Consider the following 11,795-nt stretch of genomic DNA (forward strand, 5'->3'; position numbering starts at 1 on the left):
GTGGCTTATGGTAGAGAAATGATCAATTATGTGGCAACAGCTCTGGTTGACATTCCTGCAGTCAGCATGCCAATTGCACTCGCCCTCAAAACTTGAGACATCTGTGGCATTGTGTTGTGTGACAAAACAATTTAGAGTGAGTGGCCTTTTGTCCCCAGCACAAGGTGTACCTGTGTTATGATCATGTGGTTTAATTAATCATCCTCTTGATATGCCACACCTGTCAGAAGGTTGGATTATCTTGGCAAAAGATAAAATGCTCACTTACAGGGATTGTAAATGAGAAAAATAACCTTAATGTGTATGGAACATTTCTGGGATCTTTTATTTCACCTCATGAAAGACGGGACCAACACTTTAAATGTTGCGTTTATATTTTTGTTCAGTGTAAATCAACCCTTGATAAAGCCACTCGTATCCCTGCATACAACTTGCTAACAAGTCTTAAGCCAAGCAGGCTTGTTTTGCGAAATAATTAAAACGATTTGCTTGACGTATAAGAACATTCAATAGGATATTTTTCCTAGACAGACTTGGGGGGGGGGGGGGGGGGAGAGAAACCACTGAAGAACCAGACAAAAGCAGAGGTCGGAATTAACCTTTTATTGGGTGAAAAACTCAAAATAAGCACATTTACAGACGACGCCCACGACGACCTCCCTTTCTGCGGGTGCTGTCTGATGGAATAGGGGTGACATCCTCTGCAAGAGAGCAAGCGTTAGTGAGCATGATAAACAGTAACAAGAATTGTACATCGAATCCTTTATTCATCAACATCCTCATTTTAACATGTTCAATGAATATTGCCTGAGGGGCATTGAACAGATTCATACATTTGCCCAACATGTCTCATCCAAAGTCACTTTGAATATGAGCATCTGCTAAATGACAAGTGTAAAAAAGACATGGTTGTGACAACAGTATTCCAGAGTACCGTAAAACTTTCATTGAAGTCTCATAGCCGCCTGTCCCCTTTAGCCGGGCAATGGCACACATTTCAGCAAATAGTGTTTCAAATAAACACCCAGTCTAAATCTACGGTTTATGAGCTTACCATGAATTGTTAAAGATTTAATGTTTGATTTGTTACATAATTCAATAATGACTCAAATAAGATGCCAATCATCCAATTTTTTTGGTTTATCGGCAATAAGAAACTGCTAGCCATTGGCTGCTAACAGCTGAATACTGCTAGCTAGCAGGCAATCACAAAAAGTCAACTTTGGGAGTAGAGACCAAGTAATCGACTGATCACCCTCTATTGGCCAAAGTAAGAACTACCAAAAACGCAGAAAGAAAAATTATTAGGATGTTTTATTATTAGGACGTTCTTGAAATAGAGGCATACTAAGACAATAAATGTGACGTAAATAACAGTGCAGGAAATGAAGAAATTTATTAAAATGCTTTAAGTGAATGCTGTAATGAAATTTAAAAAATTATGTTGTCTAAATAAGCTTGCTGCACATTTAAAAAAAGGTTGACACACTGCATTTCAAACAGTCAAGCATAATCCAATTCAGGGCTTGTAAAGTTATACCTAGGCTAAATATAAGTCTTCTAAAACCATAGAAGCCTCTAATAATTATATCAAAAAAAGCTGCTTTTTTGCAATAATCACACATCTGGTTTTCAAATCCTGTCTACGAAAAGACAGTTTGTTACTAAATTAACCAGAACTAAGCACATCCACTAATGACCAACTTCTAGTAGCAGGCATTATAGGAAATTAAAAACATCTCAAACAATCAAGCCCACGTGCTCGTGAGTAGCCAGCTAATCTTTTAATTTAAAGCCAACGTGGATCTATTTGCTTGCGAAAAAGGTAGAAGTTAACGTATGAATTCACCCTCCTGTCCGTCTCCAACTGTTTGAACATCGCCTGTTCACTTTGTCTAGATGAAATCAAGTGGCCTACCTGGATAAGATACTTTCACAGAATGAGAACTGAGTGGCCAATTCCTTACATAAATGAGTCTGTTCATTGCAAATTTATAACCACCTAGACAGCTAGCACATAACTGTGGCTAAAATGCTGCTAGCGGTATGGGGGTACTGCAATGGTCTGTGCGATACGGGAAGCTTGGGAGGTCCATACCACCGATTGAAGCTTGGGAGGTCCATACCATCGATTGAAATTAAACTTTTATATGGTCAAGGTTATGGTGAAGTTTAGGGCCATCCCAAGGATGCCAAAAAGCACTGATGGTACCGCAATGCAAAGCATTAATGTTAATTTATGTTCCAGTTTTACTGTAGTAGGGGCCTGGTTTTCTTCATTTTGGAAGTTAAAACAAAAACGGCATCATAAGACAGATTCAGTTGGCCCAAATCTTAACCTGTTGGGGCTAGGGGGCAGTATTTTCACAGCCGGATAAAAAACGTACCCGATTTAATCTGGTTACTACTCCTGCCCAGAAACTAGAATATGCATATAATTGTTTGATTTGGATAGAAAACACCCTAAAGTTTCTAAAACTGTTTGAATGGTGTCTGAGTATAACAGAACTCATATGGCAGGCCAAAACCTGAGAAGATTCTATACAGGAAGTGCCCTCTGACCATTTCTTGGCCTTCTATAGCCTCTTTATCGAAAACAGAGGATCTCTGCTGTAACGTGACATTTTCTAAGGCTCCCATAGGCTCTCAGAAGGCACCAGAACGGGGAATGATGACTCTGCAGTCCCTGGGCGAAAAACAGTAGGGGATATGGAAAGTGGTCGATCTGAGAACAATGACACAGGTGTGCGCGTGCATGTGAAGACACCATTTTCTTCTTTCAGTCTGAACAAAAACAACGTCTCCCGGTCGGAATATTATCGCTATTTTACGAGAAAAATCGCATAAAAATTGATTTTAAACAGCGTTTGACATGCTTCGAAGTACGGTAATGGAATATTTAGAAATGTTTTGTCACGACATGCGTCCGCGCGTCACCGTTTGGATAGGGACCTGAACGCACGGACAAAACAGAGGATATTTGAACAATGGATTATTTTGAACCAAAACATCATTTGTGGTTGAAGTAGAAGTCCTGGGAGTGCATTCTGACGAAGAACAGCAAAGGTAATCCAATTTTTCTTATAGTAATTCAGAGTTTAGTGAACGCCAAACTTTGTGGGTGTCAAATTAGCTAGCCCGTGATGGCCGAGCTATCTACTCAGAATATTGCAAAATGTGCTTTTGCCGAAAAGCTATTTTAAAATCTGACACCGCGATTGCATAAAGGAGTTCTGTATCTATAATTCTTAAAATAAATATTATGTTTTTTGTGAACGTTTATCGTGAGTAATTTAGTAAATTCACCGGAAGTTTTCGGTATGTTTGCTAGTTCTGAACATCACATGCTAATGTAAAAAGCTGGTTTTTGATATAAATATGAACTTGATTGAACAAAACATGCATGTATAACATAATGTCCTAGGAGTGTCATCTGATGAAGATCATCAAAGGTTAGTGCTGCATTTAGCTGTGGTTTTGGTTTTCGTGACATTATATGCTAGCTTGAAAAATGGGTGTGTGATTATTTCTGGCTGGGAACTCTGCTGACATAATCTAATGTTTTGCTTTCGTTGTAAAGCCTTTTTGAAATCGGACAATGTGGTTAGATTAACCTCTCTAGGGTAGGTGGCACCAAATCGTCCCACCTACGTAACAGCCAGTGGAATCCTGTGGCGCGTTATTCAAATACCTTAGAAATGCTATTACTTCAATTTCTCAAACACATGACTATTTTACAGCATTTTAAAGACAAGACTCTCGTTAATCTAACCACACTGTCCGATTTCAAAAAGGCTTTACAACAAAAGCAAAACATTAGATTATGTCAGCAGAGTACCCAGCCAGAAATAATCAGACACCCATTTTTCAAGCTAGCATATAATGTCACAAAAACCCAGAAGACAGCTAAATGCAGCACTAACCTTTGATTATCTTCATCAGATGACACACCTAGGACATTATGTTATACAATACATGCATGTTTTGTTCAATCAAGTTCATATTTATATCAAAAAACAGCTTTTTACATTAGAACTAGCATACCCCCCGCAAACTTCCGGCGAATTTACTAACAATTTACTAAATTACTCACGATAAACGTTCACAAAAAGCATAACAATTATTTTAAGAATTATAGATACAGAACTCCTCTATGCACTCGATATGTCCGATTTTAAAAAAGCTTTTTGGTGAAAGCACATTTTGCAATATTCTAAGTAGATAGCCCGGCATCACAGGGCTAGCTATTTAGACACCCAGCAAGTTTAGCCTTCACCAAACTCCGATTTACTATTAGAAAAGTTTGATTACCTTTGGTGTTCTTCGTCACAATGCACTCCCAGGACTTCTACTTCAATAACAAATGTTGGTTTGGTCCCAAATAATCGATAGTTATGTTCAAACAGCGGCGTTTTGTTCGTGCGTTCAAGACACTATCCGAATGGTAAATAAGGGTTACGAACACGGCGCATTTCGTGACAAAAAAATTCTAAATATTCCATTACCGTACTTCAAAGCATGTCAACCTCTGTTTAAAATCTATTTTTATGCCATTTTTCTCGTAAAAAAGCGATAATATTCCGACCGGGAATCTGCGTTTAGGTAAATAGACGAAAGAAAATAAAGCACGGGATCGACTGGTGCACGCGCCTAAGCCCATTATCCTCTTATCGGCCACTTGCCAAAAGCGCAAATGTGTTTCAGCCTGGGGCTGGAATGACATCATTCAGCTTTTTCCCCGGGCTCTGAGAGCCTATGGGAGCCGTAGGAAGTGTCACGTTACAGCAAAGATCCTCAGTCTTCAATAAACAGAGACAAGAAGAACAAGATCTTGTCAGAGAGGGCACTTCCTTTAAGGTATCTTCTCAGGTTTTTGCCTGCCATGAGTTCTGTTATACTCACAGACACCATTCAAACAGTTTTAGAAACTTTAGGGTGTTTTTTATCCAAAGCCAATAATTATATGCATATTCTAGTTACTGGGTAGGAGTAGTAACCAGATTAAATCGGGTACGTTTTTTATCCGGCCGTGTAAATACTGCCCCCTAGCCCTAACAGGTTAACGAGAGTCTTGTCTTTAAAATGGTGTAAAATAGTCATATGTTTGAGAAATTTAAGTTATAGCATTTAAGGTTTTTGAATTTCGCGCCACTCGATTCCACTGGCTGTTGACTAGGTGGGACGATTTCGCCCCACATACCCGGGAGAGGTTAAAATGCAAATAGTGAGTTCAAACTGCTTGTTGTCAGAAAGGGAGACGTGATCTCGTGAGTGGCAGTGGGAGGGGCTTTGTCTCTGTGCAAGTGGGAAGGTGCACAGTGCACACAGTACAGGAGGCACAAAGGAGATAAACCAAAAAGACAAACACTCATTAAAACATAATAAAAAACCTTGATTCTTGCAATACAGGTATTTGGAACATCGCACTAATACAAATTAGAATAAATTCAATATATCGCCCAGCCCTACTAACAAGTGGACCATCTATTGGTCGAAGAAAGAATAACAGCACTATCTCGTTTATTACAGATACTCCTGACAGAGTAAATGAGCTAAAGCTTACCGATGCGTCCAATCTTCATGCCAGAACGAGCCAAGGCACGGAGAGCAGACTGTGCGCCTGGTCCAGGGGTCTTGGTTCTGAAAGGCAAAATGTTCACACTGAGTACTGTTGCACACAAGACAATCTAATATAGTCCACTATAGATAAATTCAGTTCCACAACACAGAAAACCTGGCAAAATAAAGAATGCACTTGAAAGGCCACACTAGTAGAAATCCACTTTTTCGAGCTGCAAGAATGGTGTTGCACAAGGATTTACGTCAAGTCATAGCTTTAGTCAAAGTATGATATTTGGCCTTGAAGTGACAAATCCAAACGATCCACTTTGTGAAAGTCCGTGTGAACGCATATGATACCTACGTTTCGTTTCAGGGCTGGGTTTTATTTCAATGATTCCTACCACCCACCAGCATGGCATTATTTATTAACCAGAAACAGGTGCCAAGTAATTCTTCTTTGCAACCGACATGAAACAAGTAGCCTCATGTCCACTTGGCTGCCTGAGCAAATGAAGATGGGGCGGGGTACAAACTTGATATTGCACCTCCACTTTTTTTTCCTCCAGAAAATTACCTTAACCCATTGGATAATTTGTACATTCTTTTTAGCTAGTCTGTATAAAAAATACATATCTGACCATTTTATAAAATGGTATAATTGCGTGATATGGCATTTAACTTCTTTGGGACATATTTTCACGGCCGGATAAAAAACGTACCCGATTTAATCTGGTTACTACTCCTGCCCAGAAACTAGAATATGCATATAATTAGTAGATTTGGATAGAAAACACTAACGTTTCTAAAACTGTTTGAATGGTGTCTGTGAGTATAACAGAACTCATATGGCAGGCCAAAACCTGAGAAGATTCCATACAGGAAGTGCCCTGTCTGACAATTTGTTGTCCTTCTGTTGCATCTCTATCGACATTACAGCATCTGTACTGTAACGTGACACTTTAAGGCTTCCATTGGCTCTCTAAAGCCGCCAGAAAGTGGAGTGGGGTGTCTGCTGTCTCTGGGCAAAGTACAACAGCAGAGTTTGTAAGTGGTCAGCCTGGGGACAGTGAGACTAAGATGCGCGTTCACGAGACTTCTCCATTTTTTTCTTTCAGCCGTTGAATGAATACAACGTTGCCCGGTTGGAATATTATCGCTATTTTACGAGAAATATAGCATAAAAATAGATTTTAAACAGCGTTTGACATGCTTCTAAGTACGGTAATGGAATATTTTGAATATTTTTGTCACGAAATGCACTCGCGCGTTACCCTTCGGATAGTGACCTGAACGCACGAACAAAACGGAGGTATTTGGATACAACTACGGATTATTTAGAACCAAAACATTTGTTGTTGAAGTAGAAGTCCTGCGAGTGCATTCTGACGAAGAACAGCAAAGGTAATCCAATTTTTCTAATAGTAATTCTGAGTTTAGTGAGCCCCAAACTTGGTCGGTGTCAAATTAGCTAGCCTGTGATGGCCGAGCTATCTACTCAGAATATTGCAAAATGTGCTTTCGCCGAAAAGCTATTTTAAAATCTGACATGGCGATTGCATAAAGGAGTTCTGTATCTATAATTCTTAAAATAATTATGTTTTTTGTGAACGTTTATCGTGAGTAATTTAGTAAATTCACTGGAAGTTTTCGGTGGGTATGCTAGTTCTGAACGTGACATGCTAATGTAAAAAGCTGGTTTTTGATATAAATATGAACTTGATTGAACAAAACATGCATGTATTGTATAACATAATGTCCTAGGAGTGTCATCTGATGTAGATCAAAGGTTAGTGCTGCATTTAGCTGTGGTTTTGGTTTTTGTGACATATATGCTAGCTTGAAAAATGGGTGTGATTATTTCTGGCTGGGTACTCTCCTGACATAATCTAATGTTTTGCTTTCGTTGTAAAGCCTTTTTGAAATCGGCCAATGTGGTTAGATAAAGGAGAGTCTTGTCTTTAAAATGGTGTAAAATAGTCATATGTTTGAAAAATTGACGTTTTTGGATTTTTGAGGAGTTGGTAATTCGCGCCACGCTCTACCATTGGATATTGGCGAGGCGTTCCGCTAGCGGAACATCTAGATGTAAGAGGTTTAACCCAGATGACGCGGGGCCAATTGTGGGCAGCCCTATGAAAATCCCGATCATGGCTGGTTGTGAACCAGGGTCTGTAGTGACACCTCTAGCACCTAGGATGCAGAAAACCGCTGCGCCCAGAAAGCATACTTATCTTTTTTGATGGTGTCATTTTAGTAGGGGGGAGATATTTTGGATGGTAAAAAAATGTGATTGGCTGGTAGATTTTTGTATTTATTTACCTGCTAGTGGCTGGTGGACCAAAATGGTAATTTTATTCCCTGCTCATATAGTTCAGTTGGCTGATATTCTGACTACCAGAAGGGCCAACATTAGAAACCCCCATACTACCCCACTTCTAAATTGGAAATCTAGTAACTATAAGACTGGTTGGTTCTAGAGGTTCCTGCTGGTCTCTAAAGTTAGGGAAGACTACTTTCCGTTACTATGCCCCTCAGTCCTGTAAAACTTTGGTCTTTTGTCTTAAATGGTGAATTTGTGGCTCTGATACCAATGGAAACTGCACTTGTTTTGATTGATTGTATACATTAGTTTCCACTGACCTTTTGAATGTAATGCAACATATTTGTACGTATGTAACTAATGCTGTAGTGATAATGCTTGAATTGTTGCTCACATTGCTTGAACTAACATTGGAAAGACGACCCTGGTCTTAATGGTTTCCCCTGGTTATATAAAAGTTATCAAAAAATAAACATATGGCATAGTCAAAGACATGCCAGTGGTTTCCATCTGTGGCGAAGTTTTCCTTAAATAAATGTTTATTGCAAATCCAGCTCCAGCCATAGAGCCAGCTTGGCTAATCTTTTGAATATGGTGTAGGGGGAAAAAATTACATTAGCTAGCTAGATAAGGTTAGCTAGATACTATACCTAGGTATCTAACTAGATAAGGTTAGCATGCTGGCTAGCTATATTGAGCTGTCAGTGACCCATTTGTTGAGGTTTATCAACTCCACAGGAAATTCTCACACCCAATTCGTGAATATGTAAAGTAGCATTCGTCATACTTCAGGAGGTGGAAGCTAAAGGTACATTTCCTCTCTAGGACAAGAAATTACATTTAAATAGTGGCTGCAACTTCCTCTGGGGGCGGGTCCTTTAATTGCATGGTATATTTACATATGCAACAAGAGGACAAGGACAATGTACCAGAACAATTTAGCTGCATCATGCACTGTAGATGTACAAAAGACATGGAGCAACACCAGATTGTGCTTCAGATCAGTGAGGGGGGTTCCTAACCTGTTGCCGCCAGTGGCCCTCAACTTGATGTGCAGGGCAGTGATTCCCAGCTCCTTGCACCTCTGGGCGACGTCCTGGGCGGCCAACATGGCGGCGTAGGGGGAGGACTCGTCTCTGTCGGCCTTCACCTTCATACCACCAGTCACACGGCAGATAGTTTCCCTGGAGGGAGCAGGTACATGTTTAGAGCAAAGCATTTGAAACCAATTCAGACAAGGCATTTACTCGCAACATGATAATATGACCGATTGCTGTTGATAGATAGCATGCACTGCACTTTACACACATTAGTTTAAGCCAAAATCGTCACACCTATTTAGTATATTTGATTTATTATAAAGATGGGCGTGCACTATTCCATTGTATCCTGTACTTACTTGCCAGAAAGATCAGTGACGTGAACGAAGGTGTCGTTGAAGGATGCAAAGATGTGGCAGACTCCAAAGACATTCTCGCCTTCGGCAACCTGGGGTCCCAGGGCAATGACCTGTTCTTCCTTCTTTTCCTTACCCTTACGAGGTGCCATAGCTGCAAAAGATGCATTCGTCAGCATTGATGGCGTCATACATGTCTGGCATTAGCATCCATTCAAGCGCCCCAATTTGGGACCAGGTGGAGTGAGCACCATTGCTAAATAGTTAGCAGGCTAGGTCTTGGTTAGGATGGGTTCCTTTGTAGATAACTTCACCACAATATACTTTTGTAACTAGTTAGTTCGCTAAGTAACTGTAGGAGAGAATATGAACAACCATTAACTAGCTATTATCGCAAGTGACCAATAACCAACTATCTGGCTTCAAAGCCAACGCTCGATACAAAAATCATAGTACCACAGGCAAGCAGCTAGACTTGCTAGCTATATCATAGCATATACAACACGACAATTTCCATACAAAAATAACCCATGTGTGATTGTCACAGCAAAATCGAGACTAGAAATTGCATATGCCCATCGTTAACCGACTACTGTAACGTTAGCACTGAATTACCACGACAGCAACCTAACTAGCTACACTTATTCGATTTAATTTTAAACGCATTCGACTTCAAAGCTGCAAAAACGCACATGACTGAAGACAATATGGTTAACATGGCAAATCATAAAACCCACCCAACATGCTCCATCCAGTAAGCGAAATTCAGGGTTTAGAATGATGGAAACGGCAGTTTACAGCCAACACCAATGCCGTCTAATCCAAACGTCTAAAGCCAATTTCAGACAAATTACACATTTAACATACCAATCGAAGTTCAGTGTATAGATTAAAAGCCCCAATGACACTTTGTACTTTATGTGAAACAGGATTAATTCGGATATAAATTCTGCGACATTGTACCTGTGTGTGTCTCTTCTAAAGCCGAAACAGGAAAGGAAAGAACAAACGCAACCGGGTTCAGAGTTCAAGCTTTCTTTTTCCGGAAGTGGACCATGCACTTCACTGCCATCAAGCGGTTCATATGTAGCCTAAACAGCACGCACAGTATATCTCTCTCTTGTTGTATATATACGGTGTATAAGGCAGAAATATAGGTCAGATATATGAAAACGGCCCATTATTGTATATTTCAACAGATACAGTATGTGACATATATGTACTTATGTGTGTGGACACATATCTGTATGTATGGGCATAATTATATGCTCATATATGTGTGACTCATACAGTATTCACATTTATATTACATACACTACATGGCCAAAAGCATGTGGACACCTGCTCATCAAACATCTAATTCCAAAATCATTAATATGGAGTTGGTCTCGCTTTTGCCGCTATAACAGCCTTCACTCTTCTGGGAATGCTTTCCACGAACAAAAATATATGGAAATGTCTGCTCTACCCAAAATTACAACGAACTAATTGCAGGATTACTGCAAAAATGGAAGAGGCAAGTGGAAGGGGGAGAAAGTAAGGAACTTGTCTGTCAGTCCTGCATCAAAGACCAAAATTGGTTAAAGAAAATTGTGATAAATAAAAAAAGTATACCAGTTTCATTTAAGGACCCAACAATTGACAGCTGTGCCACATAGATTGCAAAGTAGTTGGGAAGAGATTTTCGATGTACCGATTCCATGGCACATGGTTTATGAACTGATACTCAAAATGACACTGGATTCAAAACTTAGAATTTTTCATTTAAATTATTATACAAAATTCTGGCAACCAATAGAATGTTATATATTTGGGGGCTCCCGAGTGGCGCAGCGGTCTAAGGCACTGCATCTCAGGGCTAGAGGTGTCACTACAGACCCTGGTTTGATTCCAGGCTGTATGTGACATATACGTACTTATGTGATTGGGTGTCACATAGGGCGGCCCCCAGCGTCCGGGTTAGAGTTTGGCCAGGGTAGGCCGTCATTTTAAATAAGAATGTTCTTAACTGACTTGCCTGATTAAATACATGTTTTTTTAAACATCCCAGCTTTACAAATCCATTCAGCTGATGTTCTGAAAGAGCTGCAAAATCTGGACCCCTACAAATCAGCTGGGCTTGACAATCTGGACCCTTTCTTTCTAAAATTATCTGCCGAAATTATTGCAACCCCTATTACTAGCCTGTTCAACCTCTCTTTCGTATCGTCTGAGATTCCCATAGATTGGAAAGCAGCTGCTGTCATCCCCCTCTTCAAAGGAGGTGACACTCTTGACCCAAATTGCTACAGACCTATATCCATCCTACCCTGCCTTTCTAAGGTCTTCGAAAGCCAAGTCAACAAACAGATTACCGACTATTTCGAATCCCACCGCACCCTCTCCGCTATGCAATCTGGTTTCAGAGCTGGTCATGGGTGCACCTCAGCCACGCTCAAGGTCCTAAACGACATCGTAACCGCCATCGATAAGAAACACTACTGTGCTGCCGTATTCATTGACCTGGCCAAAGCTTTT

At 40.1% G+C, this 11,795-nt stretch overlaps 1 protein-coding gene across 1 annotated transcript; it reads right to left on the reverse strand.

Moving 5' to 3' along the window:
- Nucleotides 1–588: 588 nt before the first annotated feature.
- LOC115154895 (40S ribosomal protein S14) lies at nt 589–10,338 on the reverse strand. The gene is made up of 5 exons (XM_029701586.1): nt 10,242–10,338; nt 9,282–9,432; nt 8,905–9,066; nt 5,564–5,640; nt 589–701 (listed from the first exon to the last, which is right to left on the reverse strand). The coding sequence occupies exons 2-5, from the start codon at nt 9,428–9,430 to the stop codon at nt 634–636; spliced, it is 456 nt and encodes a 151-aa protein (XP_029557446.1). The 5' UTR covers nt 9,431–9,432; nt 10,242–10,338; the 3' UTR covers nt 589–633.
- Nucleotides 10,339–11,795: the final 1,457 nt, after the last annotated feature.

Source organism: Salmo trutta, chromosome 19 (assembly GCF_901001165.1).
Source record: "Salmo trutta chromosome 19, fSalTru1.1, whole genome shotgun sequence".
Lineage (NCBI taxonomy): Eukaryota > Metazoa > Chordata > Actinopteri > Salmoniformes > Salmonidae > Salmo > Salmo trutta.